Here is a 20070-nt window from a genome sequence, read left to right as displayed (position 1 = left end):
ATCTCTGGCGATGAGCCACGTTAAAGAAAATTAGCTCATCCTTCAAACAAAACTGGTGTAACCAATTGTTTCATATCCCACAAGTGATGAGGTGGAAATGCGCATTGGAGAGAGCTGTGGATCAGGGTAGAAATCACCACCACTCTGGTGCTCCCCATCGTGGAAGGAGCTGGATCAAATGAGGAAAGCTGGAAACCAGCCAAAAGCTCAACCCATCCCCCCACCCCCCATGCTTACGCTTCTGTCCCCGTCTCATTAAATAAATAGGATGCGTGTCTCCACCTAACACGCAGCCTGTCTTCACAATCAATAAGTCTCAGTGTGATAGAACTGAACAGGTTAAAAGCTGGACGTGCACAAGTCCATGGGGCCGGACGAATTGCATCCGAGAGTGCTGAGGGAATTGGCGGCTGTGATTGCAGAGCCCTTGGCCATTATCTTTGAAAACTCGTGGCGAACGGGGGAAGTCCCGGATGACTGGAAAAAGGCTAATGTAGTGCCCATCTTTAAAAAAGGGAAGAAGGAGGATCCTGGGAACTACAGGCCGGTCAGCCTCACCTCAGTCCCTGGAAAAATCATGGAGCAGGTCCTCAAAGAATCAATCCTGAAGCACTTAGAGGAGAGGAAAGTGATCAGGAACAGTCAGCATGGATTCACCAAGGGAAGGTCATGCCTGACTAATCTAATCGCCTTTTATGATGAGATTACTGGTTCTGTGGATGAAGGGAAAGCAGTGGATGTATTGTTTCTTGACTTTAGCAAAGCTTTTGACACGGTCTCCCACAGCATTCTTGTCAGCAAGTTAAGGAAGTATGGGCTGGATGAATGCACTATAAGGTGGGTAGAAAGCTGGCTAGATTGTCGGGCTCAACGGGTAGTGATCAATGGCTCCATGTCTAGTTGGCAGCCGGTGTCAAGTGGAGTGCCCCAGGGGTCGGTCCTGGGGCCCGTTTTGTTCAATATCTTCATAAATGATCTGGAGGATGGTGTGGATTGCACTCTCAGCAAATTTGCGGATGATACTAAACTGGGAGGAGTGGTAGATACGCTGGAGGGGAGGGATAGGATACAGAAGGACCTAGACAAATTGGAGGATTGGGCCAAAAGAAATCTAATGAGGTTCAATAAGGATAAGTGCAGGGTCCTGCACTTAGGATGGAAGAATCCAATGCACCGCTACAGACTAGGGACCGAATGGCTCGGCAGCAGTTCTGCGGAAAAGGACCTAGGGGTGACAGTGGACGAGAAGCTGGATATGAGTCAGCAGTGTGCCCTTGTTGCCAAGAAGGCCAATGGCATTTTGGGATGTATAAGTAGGGGCATAGCGAGCAGATCGAGGGACGTGATCGTTCCCCTCTATTCGACACTGGTGAGGCCTCATCTGGAGTACTGTGTCCAGTTTTGGGCCCCACACTACAGGAAGGATGTAGATAAATTGGAAAGAGTACAACGAAGGGCAACGAAAATGATTAGGGGTCTAGAGCACATGACTTATGAGGAGAGGCTGAGGGAGCTGGGATTGTTTAGTCTGCAGAAGAGAAGAATGAGGGGGGATTTGATAGCTGCTTTCAACTACCTGAAAGGGGGTTTCAAAGAGGATGGCTCTAGACTGTTCTCAATGGTAGCAGATGACAGAACGAGGAGTAATGGTCTCAAGTTGCAATGGGGGAGGTTTAGATTGGATATTAGGAAAAACTTTTTCACTAAGAGGGTGGTGAAACACTGGAATGCGTTACCTAGGGAGGTGGTAGAATCTCCTTCCTTAGAGGTTTTTAAGGTCAGGCTTGACAAAGCCCTGGCTGGGATGATTTAACTGGGACTTGGTCCTGCTTTGAGCAGGGGGTTGGACTAGATGACCTTCTGGGGTCCCTTCCAACCCTGATATTCTATGATTCTATGAGGTGTAGCGGGCTTATTTCTTCTACGAAATGACAACAGTGCTGGGTCAGGTGTTTCCGGTGAGCTGAAATATGAGCTCTCTTTTGATTAAAATAGCCCTTTGCCTTGTCTTCTCCTCTGCCATTTATTTTTGTGGCTAGGAGATGCGCTCTCTCAAGTTGAGGACTTGCTGCTTAATTGTGGGCTCATTAAAGCAAGGGAGCTGAAGAAATCCAACAACCTGCTCAAAAGTAGCCGCCTTTGATTAAAGCAGAATAGGGAGGAGAAGTTACTCTGCTATTCCAGATGGTTTGCTTGTGTTTAATCTATGCCTGCTTTTTAGAAATGCCCTATAGGCATTTGTTTAAAAAACTAAACCTTCCTGCCAGGTGCGCTATCCTGCTGAATGACCCAGACAATTGCTGTAGGCACTTAGTAAATGGGCTTTTCCTGCCTTTTTATTTGAGTGCTGGGAGTGTGTAGAAACAGCCTGCAGACGTGATCCTTGCCCCCGGGGGCAGATCCCTATCTAGTTGGGGCACAGCACGTTGGGTGAAGGTGCAGGTGCAAAAATGTTGCCTGGGTCGTGATTAAAAGGATTGGCAGAGTGTGTGTTAAGGAGAGATTTGAAGGAGAGGAAGAAGGTGGTTTGTTCCTGGTGCAAATGTAGTTCCTGGTGTAAATGTTCACTATCTATAGTGCTGTCTGTAGCCTAGCACGTAATAGATTACACTTGTGTAAAGCTTCTCATCCATAAATCTCAAAAGCACTTTACCAAGGTGATTATCCTTATCCTCATTATACAGCTTGTGAAACTGAGGCACAGGGGCAGGAGTGACATGTCCAAGGTGCGATTGAATCAGTAGGAGAGCTGTGTACAGAATCCAGGTTTCCTGACTTCTGGTTCTGAGCCCCTAAGCACTGGACCTCACACCCTCCCTTTCTATACAAAAACTGAGGTTATAATATCCATCAGTATAAAAGAAAACAGACTGTATCGCATTCCTCAGCACTTCCCGCTCCCGCTCTGATCGGACACTGCTGGTGTCATGCATGCTGTCATGTTCCCCCACCTCTGAGATTGTCAGGAATTGACGAATAGGCCTTCTGCAGCAAGACTGGCCTGTTATGCCAACAAAGGGAAATGAGGATGATGATGAGCTACTTGGACTTGGGGGAGGGACCATCTTTTTGCTCTATGTTTGTACTGCATCTGACACGGTGCCCGGGGGCCTGGTCCCCAGCGGGGACTCCTGGGGGCTGCGGCTATACAAATAGTAAATAGCACTTGGTTGATGTTCTGGTTTTGATGCTAAACGTCATCCTGTGCACAGCCTGCCCAGAGGTGCCGTCAATGATGCCCAATGCACTAGACTCACACCAACATTCACAGAACTGTTGTGGGCGTAGATCACACCTGTGCAGCGTGAAGGGCTTAACCCCAGCCTGTTGGGGGTGATGCTAGGTGCATTTCACAGTCTCTGAATGCTGAGTAGATTGGAACACGGGCCAATCAGAGAGAGAAAGATGAGCTGGTGATGCTGCTTTGGTGCATGAAACAGCTCTGGCTGCAGATTACCGCTCTGCCCAGCGCCTGGTATTTGACCTGCCTTGGACTCGGAACAACAAGGGCTTGATAAATGGACTGAACGGAGGCCAGTATTGCTGACTTGCGCACAGGCTTCCGGCTCCTTCCCATAGCCCATTGCCAGCTCCTCGGAAACACTCAAATTTCTGAGCAGGGAGAGCCCCCAAGTCAGCGATCAGCAATGCAATTCCTGGTCACATTTCAGCATCGCTGCCCCTTTTGCTTGCCTCACTTCACTCCATTTTTCACCCAGGTCCCCTGGTTGTTGCGGCCAGCATAGTGGTCAGGGAACCCAGCCAGGTCTCACGTGCCTTGATGACAGCATGCAATGAGTGTGACAAACCCTACAATGGTATTTAGCCATTTACTTCTGCCAGGAGGCTGTGTGCAGCATTTCGCTACAAGTTTCTTCCTGATGCAGCACCCATTGCCTCTGACTCTGTTCTCCCCATGGGCCCAGGCCAGACACAGCGCAAAACACATTCTCCAGCAATGAGACACTGAGACGGGGAGAGATTTCAGCTAACGTTTTCGGAAGCATCAAGTGATTCAGGAGGCTACGTCCCACTGGCTTTCAATGAGACCTAGGTTCCTAAGTCACTTCTGAAAACTTACCCTTAGCCCCTGTGTGCTCCCCCACTGGCCTCTGCTCCCAGTCAATAAGCTCTACAGCACAGGGTGCTCAGATGCTATCCGTTTGCTGATCCTTCTTTCGGAAAGAAACATGAACTTGTCTGTCGGTTTCTGGGTGCTTGCTTGGTGCCAGAGTGCCTGTCTCTGCTTGAAATGCTGCACAAAGCAGGTATGAGATGCAAGGCAGCTGTGATACTGGACTTGACTAGTCCGCGTGCGAGGGTTCTTCTCTGAAGGAGGAGATCACTGCAGCTTATTCTGAGCCCCTCTTCACCCCTCACTCTTCTGGGTGTTCAGAGGTGCATTCTCCCTCGCTGCATTCGGCCTTAACCCAAAGACACGGTCAGCTGGGATCCACTCTTGGATGATGGGCCCTCATTTCACCCTCTTCCCTCCTGCGAGCAGTGACAGCCTTTGCTCTTGCCAGCTGGAGACAGCGGCTACCGCGCTGTAGATCAGACAGAGCATGTGGTGCTGGCGGGGAAGAGGCATCTCCTCAATGGAGTTGCTAAGTGCCACAGACCCTGGAGCATGGCATCCCCAGGTTGCTCTGAAGTCTGCCTGATAAATAGCAACACCCTCCCCACCACCCTCCCTGGGTGCATGCAGTGTGGGAATAGGTAAGCGCGCACAGCGTCAGAGGCTGGACTGGGGATCGAAACGTTCCCTCTTGCAGTCAAAGTTTCGCAGTTTACTCACTGTTCAGATGTGCCGAGGAGCTCACGAGCTCCTCAGGAATACCAGACACAGCTCTCTCGCTCTCAGAGATCTTTTAAATAGCTCTGGGCACCTCAAAGTACTGGGTCCCGACCGATACCGCCATGATCAGTGCTATCACCGGGTAAAATTATCCCAGCCCCCAAAGCAGGGAGCTGTGTGGGGGCAACTCAAACAAAGAGAGAGGAATTGTGGCTTTGTGCCCATAAGGGGAGCTTGTGCAAAGAGCTGCTCTTCTCCCGATGGTGCTTGTGGAGCCTGTGGAGTGACTGCTTTGCCAAGTGAAATGCCAGCTGGCAATGAGTCGTACTGCAGCTCTGCGGAGCATCCCAGTGCGAGCCGGGGCAGCTGATGGCCCCTAGTTTCACGTCTCTACACTAGAAGGTGTGAGGGGTAAAACACAGACAGGTTCCGAGTTACCTCCCCTTGGATGGAGAAAGGAATCCTGTGCAGCAGGGCTTTCTGGGGGGCTTGCAGTAGCCCTGGTATTGCTCTGCTGTGAGGATGGGGGCAAAGCAGGGATTGGGGGGCCCAGGCAGCCCAGCTTCCATGCGCTGCGCAGAGTAGCAGCTGCAGCGTGGGTCTGTTCCCATGGAGCAGCTTGGGCTGGGCAGGGATCCGTCTCTCAGCACCAAGGAGGAGCTGTGCTGTGTCCACGGGTGTCGTGGTACTGGGGACCTAGTGAAGAGCCCGCAGAGGCAGGGCCAGGGTTTCAGCCTGGGCTGTTCTCGCCCCCCTGTCCCGAGGAAGGCAGCAGCAGAGCAAGGCATGCTGGGAATGGTTTCCTCATGGAACTGGGACAGCGCTGGGCTCTTGGTTAAAGAAATGAACCTGCTGAGCATGCCCACGCTCCCCAGCGTTTCCTCTGGCCTGTGGGGACTGTTTTATTTAAAGGCTTTTCAAACAGAAGCCAGTTCCCCAGGGTGAATGGTGGCTGGGATAGCAGGTACCACTCCATGAGCTCAGAGCTGAGCAGGGATCAGCAAGCGGCCCATTGTGAAGTGTTCACAGCGGTGGGTGCAAGTGGCTGCTCAATCTGTTCCTTCACAAATGCTGGAGCCACGTGTGTGCACCAAGTCCCACTGAGCTGCCAACACTTGTGGGAGTTGTGCGTCTTGTCTTCTGTTCCCGTAGTGAAGCCATTAGGGGTGTAAACGTTACTCCAGCCTGGCATGAAACAGGCAGCTTGAACGCCACAGCTTTCAGGAGGCCTGGCTACCGGAAGGTGAGATTCTCACTCTCTGATACTTGTCATGCAGATGAAACAGGAAAAGATAGGGCCCTTGGCCGCCAGCCTCTGGACTGCCTTCCTCCCTGCAGGGGCGACCAGCTGCCTGGCAGGAGACCTCCCGCACTTGCATTATCTGGTGTCATCTGGTAGAGGAGTGGAAACCGTAGTGAGGGTGGTGGCAGGGTCTCTGCATATCAGAGCTGTGGGCTCGGTCTTTGCATCGATTGCCTCCCACGGGTGTTCTGGAGACCTTGTGCCAGTTAGCTGGCACAGGGTCACTGGGAACGTGACGGACATAAGGAGATGGCACAGTCAGTCCTGTTTTCAGGGTTCCTGCCTCTCTCGTTTATTTGTCTGATATGTAAGCAGTTAAAGATGCTCCCAGGCAGCCACTCTCCCCACTGCCTCTGCTTGGCACCTGGGTATCTCAGCAGTCCCTGAGCTCAGTCCCCACCTCTTAGCAGGTGAGAAAGCAGCTAAAAGCCCTTCTGGGGCCTGCGGGGGGAACGGGAGGTGGAGACCCCATTAGAACGTGTGGGTGGGAGACTGAATGGATTTTCATGCTGATTTCACAGAAGATTAGGGTTGGAAGAGACCTCAGGGGGTCAGCTAGTCCAACCTCCGGCTCAAAGCAGGACCAGGACCAACCCCAACTCCTGCAATTTGCATGAGACAGAAAGCCCTGACTACTGGCACAGCATAACGGCGCTGGGCAAGCTTCCCCCAGGAACCTCAGTTCTAAGCCGCAGCATTCCTGAGCTCTGCTGGAGCACAGGGCGTTGCGCAAATGCCAGTTGCCACTGGCACCATCCCTGCTGTCTCACAGCAGAGACTCGGTTGGTCTAGTGTTTGTCTCACCGTTTGTCCTGCCAGCTGCTCCTTGGCGAGCCCGATGGGAGGTCAAGAGGAAATCTCCAACCGTGGCTTGCTGTGTTTAGCTTTAGAGTGCATTGAGGATTCCCCAGCCCCTACCCCTGCTGTGAGCCTGGGGTTGGGACCTTCTGCTGGTGAAGTGAATGAGATGAAAGGGACCATCCTCACAGCTGCTCTGCTGGGCTCTGGCATGGGTTAATGTCATTTCGTCCCAGGGGAGGGCCCAGTCAGACCTAAGGTCTTGGGATGGGAGAAAGTGCAAGATTGTGGCTGGAATGACCAGTGCGCAGAGGTAGGTGAGAGTGGAGGTGGGGATCCTCGCAGACAAGGAGGTAGCAGTGCAGATAACGGAGACGAGTGGGACAAGATGTCCTGTGATATCAGGCCTTGGAAAGTGCCTCGCTGCTGGGGAGAGGGATCCCACCGAGCAGGGCGTGGGTGTGATTCCCACCTTCATTTTCTGCCCAGTAGGTGCAGAGTGAATTCCAGCCCGCCCTGGGGTGGCGATGACTCCCTGCCCAGGCAGCTGGGAGCGCAGCCCCGCGCACTCCATGCTGAACACTTGAGTCCAAGCACCCACGCTTAGGGCAGGCTCCGTGTTTGCTGTTTCCCAGTGAGTGTTTGACAGAATCCCCGGGGGGCTGGCAGTATGGCAGTTGCTGCTAGCATCGCAGCTTGGCAGAGGAAGCTGAGCAATGGAGGGTGGGGGTAGGCATGTGAGGGGAGAGGGCCTTTTGAAGACACCCCCGGCCATGCACTGGCTCAGATTGTCAGGGAGAATTGCCTCCCCCGGAATCTATTCCTAACAGCCTTCCTCCTTCTCTTTCAGAGCCATCATCAACCACTTCAACCCAAAGATTGAGTCTTACGCTGCAGTGAATCACATATCCCAGCTCTCGGAGGAGCAGGTAAGCTGCACACCTGACGGCCCTTTTTCCTTGCTGCAGCATGGTGTTCAGATGATTCCTGCAAGCACATTGCCCTGAGCTGTGTCAGCTGAAGCGTTAATGTCCAGGCTTCCCCCTGTCTGCTCGAGTGGTGGTGGCGGCAGCCCTGCACCACTCTGTACCCAGGGAAGGGGCCAGGCTGGCCTTCCCAGGACTGCCTGCAGATCACGGCAGCCTGGTCCATGCAGAAAGGAGAGCAGGTGGGGTCACACTGGCAGGTGTGCTGGGTGGCTCTCGATAGTTCTGGTATTTGGAAATGCGCAGTGGGATCTTGGCAATGGCTCCACCTGCTAATTAGAAAAATGCTGAATGCAGCTTAATTTGAGCCGCTGTTGGGCTCTTTAGAACATATGCTGCAGTTGGTAGAGATTTTCTAGGATAATTTAATTCACAATGCCCTGAACAGCTATTCTGCGGTAGGTTTTTAAACAGGAAGGTTTTCGTGGGGGGGGGGGGGGCTGATTGTTAGGGGCTTTTTCCCTGTAATTTAGTCTGATTTCTCCTCCTCCTGTCCAGCCTGAATTTCGTACATGTGGAAATGGGGCCGCCTGAGGGTAGGATGATGCTCACTGCCTCCGGAAGGGAACAGGTGGCCTATTTTCTGAGAGAAAATATTCAGGCTCTTTTGAAGCACTGCTAGGAGAAGGAGCATTGAGGGCTGTGAGGGACGAGGCACTCGCCAGGTGCCAGTGCACTGGTATCCTGCGCTGGGCCTGTTGGAGCAGAGACCTGGGTCATGCTGGACTGGCATGGGACCTGCTGACTCCCTCTTCGCTTTTGACTCCCTCAGGATATGAACCCACGTCTTCGTCTGTAAAAGGCCCTGACCGCTAGCCCCGTACTTCACATCCTCCCTCTCTCTCTCTCTCTCCTCCTGGGATGCTTTGCCCTGGGGCCTGAGGCTCACCCCCTCTCAGCTGTCCTTTAGTATATGTCATCATAATGGCAGCACCCAAAGGCCCCCACTGGGTATTTGTACAATTCACTCTCTCCTTGCTCGCATTAATCTACAGCTTCTGCACATCTAATTCACTCGACTCGATTTCCATGTGTTGCTCTGCCACCGAGAGTCCCATGCTCAGAGGCGTGTTCTGTGATGTTTCATACTCTATCTCCTCATTCACTGACTGTACATCGTCCGATGCCCAAAAAAAAGGGGGGGAGGGTCGGATGAGAGAGGCGTCTGCGCTGTGCTTGGATTTGTCTGTGAGTCTGAAAAAGGAAGAAAGCTTTTCGCTGTTAGCACAGCAGATCAGGAAGGTCACGCTGAATTCTTTCTTCTTCATACACTGTGCTTTAAATAAAACCTCTAGCAGCAGTCAGCTAATGAAATCAGTTCTGATGCATTAGGAAGTTTGAGGGAGACGATTAGGAAGCAGAAAGATGGTGTGAGTTCTTTTGATCAAACTTTAGCTTTCACCTAAAGCAGTGAAAGCATCAAGAAAAAGCAAAACAATTCCAAGCCTTGGTGAACTACGTGGGAGGTGGAAATATCACCATGGTGAGAGGCACTGAACACTGAGGAGTGCGGTGCGTGGCCCCTACTGTGTGATTTACTGCACCAGATGATTGTGTAAAAGCCAGAATGTCAAACTCGTTTGGGAAAGAGGGGCAAATTCCACTCTTAATTGGAGTCCATGAGCTGAGGTATATATCTAGGACTACACACATCCTTCAATCTGCAGCTATCTCCCATGGATGGCAGGTGGAGGCTGCGCAGACATCGAGAGTAGAATCTGACTTGTATGTAGTAACTGAACTCCCAGTAATCATTGGGTAGTTGTTCAGTACTTTGTGCACTCAACATCATTCAGTAGGGAAGTCGGCTCGTTGTTAGGTCTGCTGTAATTTCTGCCTTTAGTTTCTCTTCTTTCTCTGCATTTCTCTCTCCCCCTCCTTTATTTCCTGCTGCAACTCCAAGTTGTCACCCCCTTCTGCATCCAGTCCGCTCAAACGATCAGCGAGGAAATGTTTAATGCTGACATTTAATGCACAATCATTAAAGTTTAGAGTCAATGCGCATAGGTTAATTTGGGGACTGGGTCGCTCCAGCTCTGAGCTCTCATTCCAGACTGTGTCTTGTAGACTCGCAGGGTAGTTCTGCAGAGGTTCGGCTCAGTTCACACTTTGACGTTGGCTTTCACAACCATGAGGGCTAGAAATGTTTTCTGAAACAAAAGCTTGGATTCTACAGCATGCGAATGTCTGTCTCTGCTCCTATGTGGGCTCCCCTTTGTTCTGGCACTTGTGCACCTCCCACAGTCCAAGGGGACCTGGGCTTGCCACGACTCTTACGCCACTGCAATGTTGCGTTCCTTCCAGTTCTCCTGATCTCCCCAGCTTGGGGGCTTCTTCTGGGGCCCAAGAGAGATTCCCCTCCCCTTTGCATGTTCTGGAGGAGTTTTATTTCTTATATTTGCTTCGTTAATGTCCTTAAAAGTATCTAAGTAATTGGCTGAAATAGGTTTTTCTGCCTTGTTCTTTCCAGAAGTCTAGTGAAGGCTTTATGAGCTTGTTAATCACTAATATCCATTTGTTACCATGTTCAGTCTGTCATTTAAGTGCTCTTTCTCCTTGTTTACTGATCAGCATTAATGGTAACATTGATGCGTTGGAGGCGGCAGACTCGGTGCATCTTATTTTATTTGCAAAAGCCACCAACTTTCTATTCAACAGAAGCCATTAGACCAGCATTGGGCCCAATGGCTGAGAAACCCAGCAAGGAGATGATGACCCAGGAAGCGCTCCAGGTAACCAGTTACAGCTGGGCAGAACAACTGCACAGTTTGGTCTGACCCAAACTGTGGAGAGCGTCACACTGTGGGCCTGTCTCTCTGAAATACCACGTGCATATCAGCAGCACTCTGGCTGGTCCTGGTGTCTCACTAGCACTGTTCTTAGAGCTGCTCAAGTGAGAGGACAGGGATACCTAAATACTGAACTCTCCTTGGAGCCGAAATGTCCACTGATCCCTCTCAGGACAGGTGTGTCTCATAGCAATCTGCTGGAGAATCCGTACAGGAAACCGCAAGTTCAGATCTCAGTTTCCTGGCACCCATTCCTGCTATAATCATCACTACAGGGTTTTTAAACTATGTCCTACAGAGATGGCAGAAGTGCAGACAGACACTCAGAGCTGACAGCTACTTGTGGTCCTAAGCAGCTGTATCGTTTTGTGAGAGACAGCATCCCTTCCCCTTCTTGGCACAGCAGAGATGTTAGGGAATGCAGGTGTGGAGCACAAGGCCTGTTATATGTGTATCAGGTTGAGCGGGGCAGCCTGCTGGGAACACCTGTGCAGTGTGCATCAGCCTGGCCATTGCAGGGAAGGAGGGCTTGCAGCCAGAACAGACTGTGACTGAAGAGCAAAACTACCGCATCAGCTTTGAAGATGTGGCAAATGAGGGCACCACTTGGCTTGTTCCACGCATAACAAGTTTATAATTCAGCGAGCTGCAATTCAGCTTCCACTTGGATCATCTCAGAAGGCCACTTTTCCTCTGGCTCAGATCATGCTCCAGCTGTTCTCTTACCTCCTTTCTCCCCCCCCACCCCATTTCTTGCATGTAATTGGCCCTCTGTTAGCAGGCAGGGCTCTGAGGGACTAATCCATAGTACAGCTCAGGGAGCTACCACCACTGACTTAAACAGAAAGCCACAAGACTACGTGATCAGTATGGGATGCCCTGAGCTGTGGTAACTGTGGGAGCCATTGTTGCTATGGTTTAGTCCATTTGCTTTGCTTCTCACATGAGGGGGGGAAAAACCCCAAGCTGTTATAATAAACTGTGTCTCATCATAGCCACGCCTTGCACTAGAGCTAAAGGTCTGTTAGCGTAAGTGTGTGTGTGATTGGCTGATGTTTTTAAAACACCCCAAGGATTAAACATGTTCTATCAGTGCTGAGTATCATCAGAATCTCATCATAACATCTCATGTTAACATAGCACCTTGGGGAAGCTCTTTAAACACGGTATGTGCAAGAACCAGATTGCTCCTGAAATGCAGCCACCTCTGGGGTAGAAGGCAGCAGTCCAGTGGCATGCAATGCAGTGCACAACTCTGTGTGTGTGTGTGTGTAACTTCAGCTGAGGACACTGGGGCAAGACCCAGATCTTAGATCTGTAACGTCCATGTGGGATAGGCAGCAATGTTGGGTTTTATGGTGTCATTGTAAACACCCACACATGCCTTGCTTGAAAGGTGACTGATATTGCAGTGTGAAGGGCTGAGCCATCCGTGCTGAGATCTGAATCCATGGCTCCAGGGAGTCAGTGTAGTTCAGATGCTCCCCCTAACCCATCCTGACTAGCAGTGATGGATCTGGCTGATAAGGTGGCTTGGCAGTTTGTTAAATTACCCCCCACCCCCACATTTTGTAGCTTACACTAGGAATGACATAGCTGAATAATGCCCTTGGACAGCTTTAAGGCACAGGCACAGCTGACTGTATCTGGGCAGAATTCAGGCAAAAATGAGTGCAAGCCGGAGTTATGCTGCAGAGCCATCATTTAGTGCTGTTTAGTGCCTTTCATTAGGCTAATGGATTGAATGCAATTAACGAAATGTCCCTGGAGCAGGGTGAAAGGAGCAGCTGAGTCATGCGGGAAGGACAAGGGAAGGGTCTGTTGTCAGAAGTGTCCATCGAAGGCTGGGGAGATCTGACCCTTCCCACCCCAGCTGTCCCAACATAAAATGGAAGACCCCCCACAAGTCCCCCCCCTCCTAGAGGCTCCATACAGCCTATCTGCCCAGCGGACCCTGCTGCAGCACGTAGTCAGCATGTGGTAGTGTCAGCTTGATGGGTGGTACTTCCCAGAAGGGTGCACCCCATTCCCAGTGCGACCAGATGTCCCGATTTTATAGGGACAGTCCCGATATTTGGGGCTTTTTTTAATATGGGTTCCTGTTACCCCCCCCACCCCGTCCCGATTTTTCATACTTGCTATCTGGTCACACTACCAGTGCCTGAGAGTCTGTAAGCTGCTCAAGCGCTTCACCCCATTCTCCATCCTAGCCTGCCGAACCCTAGGAAGGGCTGGGGGAGGGGAGACATGTTGCCGTTTGTCCTGGAACCTCGCCGGGCACTAGTTGTGTTTGCCAGGGCTTTGAAGGCGTCGCTCCACGCAGAGTGCAATGTAGCATCTCCCTCCAGCTGGGGAAAGCCTGATAACCATGGCAACATTCACATCGAAAGGGAAGGCTGCAGCCTTCTTGCCGTGTGCCAGGGTCAGGAAGCACACGGCACCTGCTGCTGCCTGAGTGCCCAGGCGCCACGTGATCCAACAGGACATCCAGAGTTCACAGCTTGGAAACGGGCAGCCCCATCAATGGAGGGGGCTGATACAACTTCCAGTGCTCCTTCCATTTGCTTTCCACAGCCCCCATGTGTGCCTCAGTGTCCACGGAGCGCTGGGTACGTCATTCCACCCCCTGGAGGGCCAGACGAAATGGGGATATAAACCGGGGTTCAGCAGCATCCTGGGCAGCCCATCCCTCCTAGCTGACTCCCTTCCCCCCAGACCCACCAGCCCTGAATCATACCCTGAACAAAGATGGCTGATGAGACAGGACCCTGCAGAAACCCGCAGGAGAGCGCTCGGGGCAATTGGCCAGGCCTTAAGAAGCTTTGTGTCACTGGTGCCCTGTCCATACGTGTGGCAGGAACAGAGTCCGTTCCGATATCGCACAAGCTCAGCTCAGAAAATTTACGAGCAACAATTTCTAGGTTCCTGGTAAATTATTAAAATCTTTGTTTTCTATTTCAGACCTAGTTAGGAGCGGGAAGGGTGTAGCATAGAGCAAGGGTTAGGCATCAGTCTTCCCGAATTCTCTTTCCAGTGGTTATTGAGTTGCTGTGTGATCTTGAACAGATCCATAAGAACGTAAGAGCGGCCATTCTGGGTCAGACCCAAGGTCCATCTAGCCCACTATCCTGTCTTCCGACAGTGGCTAATGCCAGGTGCACTAGAGGGAATGAACAGAACAGGCAATCACCGAGTGATGGATCCCCCATTGCCCAGTCCCAGCATCTGGCAGTCAGAGGTTTAGGGATACCCAGAGCATGGGGTTGCATCCCTGCTCATCCTGGATAATAGCCATTGATGGACCTGTCCTCTGTGAACTTATCTAGTTCTTTTTTTAAACTATTTATAGTTTTGGCCTTCACAACATCCCCTGGCAAGGAGTTCCACAGGTTGACTGTGCGTTGTGTGAAGAAATACTTCCTTGTGTTTGTTTTAAACCTGCTGCCTGTTAATTGGGTCATTGGGTGACTCCTGGTTCTTGTGTCACTAGGCCACCTTGTGGCCTATGTTTCCCCATCTGTAAAATGGGCTGATGTGTTTGTAAAGCACTTTGAGATCTTTGGCTAAGGGACGTGGTGTGACTACAAAGCAGAATCCTGCCAGTGTCACCATTGCTCATCTGCGTAAGCCAGAGAGCTCCTCCGAGGATCGTTGCCGAACTACCAGAGCCACTGCATTTGTAAAGATTAAATTACAACTTTCCACAGCTGAGATGAAAGGAGAAGCTGTCATTGGCCATGTGAGCGCTTGGCTCGGTTTGCATTTTGTAAAACTTGAGATTCGCTTTTTAAAAAAATCCCTCGTGAAGCCGGGGGAGCAATAGACACGGGGCGGTTGCCAGGCATGTAATTCATGGGGGAGCTGCGCAGACTTCCCTTGTGTGCTGTGTCAGTGTGAGCTCATCGCACAGGCATGTGTGCACCCGGTCAGCTCTCTCCTGCCTGGGATTCTGATCAGAGACGGCCTGTATCCTGGTGTGTGTGGTGCGGGGTGGGGGGAACTGAAGCTCAGAACACACCCTTCTGTGCACTTGCCCCTTCACACTGGCATTGGATGCTGCTCTCCTGACGTGGCCAGGATTGCTGGAGCCCGCGGCACCACTGAGATTTGGGATCTTCCGTTGTTCTAAAATGCATATTTTTGCAGCAGGACAGTGGCTTAGCCCAGTCCACTGGGCCTGAGACTGATTTACGCAAAGAAAGAGGAGCCCGACCACACCCCATCACATCACTGCAGTAGTGTTCGCTGTACTGTGACCTTCCACCCATGCTGTCCCCCAGTCTAGCTCCGTTCTTCCCCCGTGCTCCGTGGACTCACCTAACCTTTAAAGCTGAGCTTCTCCCCTTTCCAAGCCTGGGCTGGCCTCTGGGTCCCCATTCCTCTGCCGTCACGGACGTCTCTGCTGCTGGACTTGGCTGATGGGTTCTGCACTGACCCCATGCAGCACAGGGTGGGCTGTGCAGGCTGTGTGGGGCTGGGGCTCGGCTGTGCTGTGAATTCAAGCACACACCGCTGAATGGGGAGCAGGCAGCAGTCTCGCCCCGCAAGCTGGGCCTGCCGTCCATCACTAAGGTAGGGATGGGGTTTGCAGTGAGGTGGGCTAGTGGATCTCCATTCCAGCATGTCTCCATGGGTCTGGAACTACCCATTCACACACAGTGGAGCCTTTCTGGCTGGTTCACAAAGTTCACTTGACAGAAGCTCTGAAATTGGAGGCTTCTGGCTCTCACATTTAGAGCTGTCTAGAAAGACTTTCCCTGTGCAGGTGGCAGGTTTCGGGTGCCCCATCAGTCAGTCCAGCCCTTCTTCCCAGAGGGAAGGAGGGTAGCAGAACTGAGGGGCAGGGCTGTGTGGCATACCTTAGAGGTCTTCAGCTTAAATTATAACCTTTGGCACGTTCTTAGCTGAATTCCAGCTTTTTACCAGCAACCTCTGCCTGCCTGCTAGCAATGCAGTGACAGCAGCCTGCAGTGCCTACAGCTCCTTGAGGAGAAGCCTGCCTGCCTTTGGAGGGCTGTCCTCTTTGACCTCCCTTGCTGGTAGCGTGCCGTAATTCAGACTAGCTGCCTTTTCCTGCCTTCCTCCATTCATATTTTTTTCTCACCCTCCTGTGCCTCTTGTTGGATCTTCTACCCTGAACTGCATCCATTTTCCTAAGTGACAAACTAGGTCACTGCTCTGATTTCTGAGTGGGAACCAAATGGAGCTTTGCAGTCACCGTGCAAAGAGAGAATGAATGCTACTGACGCAGCAGGGTGCAGTGGCTGCAAGGAAACCAAATGAAATTACTGCGTGGAGCTTGGCTCAGTTGGAGGATTTACTTTTGACTCTCAAGCACTTGGCATGTGGACATTGAGCAATTAAGTTCAAATGCAGCCAGCAAGGACTGTCAGCATCAGGGAGCTCAGAGGGAAACCCCTGACTGGAGTAGAAAGGGAACGTAGCCTTCTCGCCTGCTGCACTGAGCCATGTCACCTCTTCTGCCTTCACCGGAGATCCGGGGCAGGCGGCAGGAGTGCTGAGTGAACTAAGACCAGTCACTCAGAGCCAGCATGCGGGGAGCTGGATCCAGGGAAGGCAGGGTGCACCCGCGAAACGCCAGCCTCTACAAATCACCTCCGTTCCTGTAGGCAGGGTGATCCCTGCAGACACGTGTGATCTCCATTGCCTCAGGGAAGCTTCCTGAGAGCAAAGCACTGCGAGCAGCATGTCTCGCCCCATCTGGCTTATGGATGGTGCCAGTGCAGCCCTGCTGCAAGGATATGAATCCTGAACAAGGTGTTCGTGTTTACCTGGCTGCTTGTTTTTATCAACACCCTTTAATTTGTACATAAATCACTGACTTCAATTCAGTACAAATGACTAGGAGACGGGGACTGCCAGCAGGGAGATCTGTATCTGAGTCCTTCGGTAATGCTGCTGATGGTGCTCACTAACCAGCTGATTGGAAGCACATAAGGTTTCCAGAATAGGGTGGGACCTCAGTGGTTAAAAAGGACCCGAGTCTTGTTCACACGACAGCTTCCATCAGCGCTACCCCCGTTGGAGCTACATCCATGGTAGTTACAGCTAGAAACTTGCTTCCCTAGGTGCAACCTAGGTGTCTATCCTGTGGCTGCACAAGGCAGAGATCAGGTGGGGCAACCTCCCTCAGGAAGAGCATGGGCTTCAGAGAGCCCCACGCTCCCCCTGAATGCATTCAGAGCAATTGATGCCCCCTGGGAGACTGACCGTGGTGGTGGTTTCCAGTAGCACACACAAGACTTCCAGGGGCGCAGAGCTGGGAACTTTGAACTCTTACTAAATGCAGCCCCCAAACAATGCATCAGTGTGGTTGACATTTCTCCATGCACAAACCCCAGGATATCCCCAGAAATGTTCCCACAGCTGCTGTAGTTCAGTTCCCATGTGAGGTTTTTTTAGAGCTTCTGATCTTTGGGGTTTATTAGTTTAATATTTTGGTGTTTATTTTAAACAATTTGGAGATTTTTGTCCCCAAAATTGGGGATTTGGGGGGCAGGGCTTTCTCTCTCTGTGTAGTGTAATAGAATGATGTGTAGTGTAATGAATAGGCTCTTTGTAATGTTCCCTATTGTGCATTAAATATCACTATGTCATAGCATTAAGGTACCTTTAGAGCGCACCAGCACGGTCTACATGGAACAATTAATACACATATCATAGAAGATTAGGGTTGGAAGAGACCTCAGGAGTCATCTAGTCCAACCCCCTGCTCAAAACAGAACCAACCCCAATTAAATCATCCCAGCCAGGGCTTTGTCAAACTGGGCCTTAAAAACCTCTAAGGATGGAGATTCCACCACCTCCCTAGGTAACCCATTCCAGTGCTTCACCACCCTCCTAGTGAAATAGTGTTTCCTAATATCCAACCTAGACCTCCCCCACTGCAACTTGAGACCATTGCTCCTTGTTCTGTCATCTGCCAGCACTGAGAAATGCCTAGATCCATCCTTTTTGGAACCCCCCTTCAGGTAGTTGAAGGCTGCTATCAAGTCACCCCTCTCTCTTCTCTTCTGCAGACTAAATAACCCCAGTTCCCCCAGCCTCTCCTCATAAGTCATGTGCCCAAGCCACCTAATCATTTTCATTGCCCTCCGCTGGATTCTCTCCAATTTGTCCACATCCTTTCTGTAGTGGGGGCCCCAAAACTGGACACAACACTCCAGATGTGGCCTCACCAGTGCCGAATAGAGGGGAACAATCACTTCGCTCGATCTGCTGGCAATGCTCCTACTGCAGCCCAATATGCTCTTGAGAAGTCACACCCCTGTACTCCACATCACTGTTCTGTGTAGACAAGTCCTTAGATACAAGTCAGCTTTTCCGGTGTTTATCAGATGAACACCGGTTTAATTTTTGTGTGTCAGAGGTGGTTTATTGGTTAAAACCTAAAATCAGGAGCCCTAAGTATTTTATCTTGTTTGTGATGTTGTCTTAGGGCATGTGCAAACTGCTCTGATGCCTGCTGCAGGTCTGTGCCAGTCGACTCAGTCAAAGGGGCTGTTTAATTGCAATGTAGACATTCAGGCTTGGGTTGGAACCTCGGCTCTAGGACCATGCGAGATGGAAGCTTGAATGTCTACACTGCAATTAAACAGCCCCTTAGCCCAAGCCCCCGAGCCTGGATCAGCTGGCCTGGGCCAGCCATGGGTGTCTAACTACAGTGTAGACAGACACTCAGAGGCCTCTACATATGTGGCAATGTCAAATGCTAGTGAAATCATAACTTGGAGTTTCCTGACCTGAGCTTGTTAACAGACTTTTTGCCTTTAATTTCCTTTTGGGGAGGTGGGGGAGGAGCAGGCAAAGAGACCCCCACAGTCAAATGCACCGCACTGGAAAGCCCTAGGATCAGACTGACAGCCTGCGGATACTGACCGGGTCCTTTGACTGCCTGCGTCAAGGAAAGCAGGAAGGTTGGAGTCATCTGCACAAGAGGATGGGTGACAGTGTGTGGATATTGCTGGAGTCGCACACGTGTATATCTGGATAACAGTGCCTGCTTGAGTCAAGAATACAAATGCACAGCCCATATAGGTCACTGAGTATTGACATAAATTCTCCAACTACTCCAGATGCTTTTATAGCTCCACATGCTCGACTTCTCGTAGTCTGAGTTATGTACTGACTAAAGCATGCTGAGAGACAGAGCAAGCCAAGGAGAATCAGAGCCTGTCCAATGGGTCAGCCAAACATGTGCCAGCCCCCAATTTCATGGTCCCTTCTGATTGCATCCATTCACAAGTGCTGCCATATTTGTGCATGCAAATCAGATCACTTGGTGCCCGCTCTGGCAGGCACTGTCAATTGCATATGGAAAAACAGCTTGGGGATGAGGATGTGGCTCCTTCCTACTGGGATGAAGCTGTAGTGGTGTTGGGCTGGGATGATGGAGATGGGAGGTCAACAGCAGATAAACCCAACAGAGGGAGCTGGGAGAAGGTGATGAAGCAACTGAGAGGCTGGGCAGGAGCCACTGACCACTTGTGGCCCACAACACTGCAGATCACATTGTGATGGGAAGACTGTCGCATAGCCACCTGCCCTCCCATTTGTGACAGCACAGGTCACCTCCCTTCTCGCTGACGATCATGTAGCATCCTTGTGGCAGTTACCACACCTGTTTACCTGGACAAGTGATGTCAACACAGAATGGGATGTGTCTTTAGCTTCTTGTAACAAGACTTTGGCATCTGGAAGCAACCACTGCTGGAGCAAGGTCTGTGGTCTGGGAACCACACTGCAGAATATGGGGATTCGATCACTCTCTGACGAGCTTCAGAGTAGCAGCCATGTTAATCTGTATCCGCAAAAAGAATAGGAGGACTTGTGGCACCGTAGAGACTAACAAATTTATTTGAGCATAAGCTTTCGTGAGCTACCATGATGAGTGTTGCACTGCGCACCACCATCTCCAGTCCCTTCTGGGAGACAGGTATCCAGCACCAATAAGCCACCAGTCCCCCTGCAGGAGAAGTGCTGATCTCAGTCATTCAGTTAGAAGTTGTGCTGCCCTTCTTTTACCTCTGTCAAAATCAATGTTCTACACTTGGCACAAAGCCATTGCTGAATGAATGCAGAGGTCACGTACGGACAGCATTTGGCGTGCTCTCACCGCTGTCCCAGCAGCAGTCTCCCTCTGTAGTGCTTGCAGAAAAGTTGTGCCCTGTCAGAGGTGGTGAACGTGCCTCGTCTTCCACTTCTCTTGTGCACCAAAAGGCACGTGCAACCCTTCCAAAACCAGGGTGTCTCTAGGTAAGTTGTGGCAAATCGCTGTCACCCTCAACTTTTACTAATAGTCTTGGAGATTTCAGGTACCACATACGGACTGTTCTGATGGGGATGGAACATTGCATGCTGAGACCTGTAGTCTTT

At 51.1% G+C, this 20070-nt stretch overlaps 1 protein-coding gene across 2 annotated transcripts in view; it reads left to right on the top strand.

The window, feature by feature from the left end:
* Window positions 1–20070, top strand: part of ARMH3 (armadillo like helical domain containing 3) — a 184143-nt gene that overhangs the window by 139598 nt on the left and 24475 nt on the right. For both annotated transcript variants that reach the window (XM_038409086.2, XM_038409087.2), the window contains exon 24: window positions 7750–7828. In XM_038409086.2, the coding sequence (XP_038265014.1) occupies window positions 7750–7828 (79 nt within the window). The remainder of the gene's footprint in view (window positions 1–7749; window positions 7829–20070) is intronic.

Source organism: Dermochelys coriacea, chromosome 7 (genome assembly GCF_009764565.3).
Source record: "Dermochelys coriacea isolate rDerCor1 chromosome 7, rDerCor1.pri.v4, whole genome shotgun sequence".
In the NCBI taxonomy this organism is placed as follows: domain Eukaryota; kingdom Metazoa; phylum Chordata; order Testudines; family Dermochelyidae; genus Dermochelys; species Dermochelys coriacea.
This window is presented reverse-complemented; position numbering and strand designations above follow the sequence as displayed.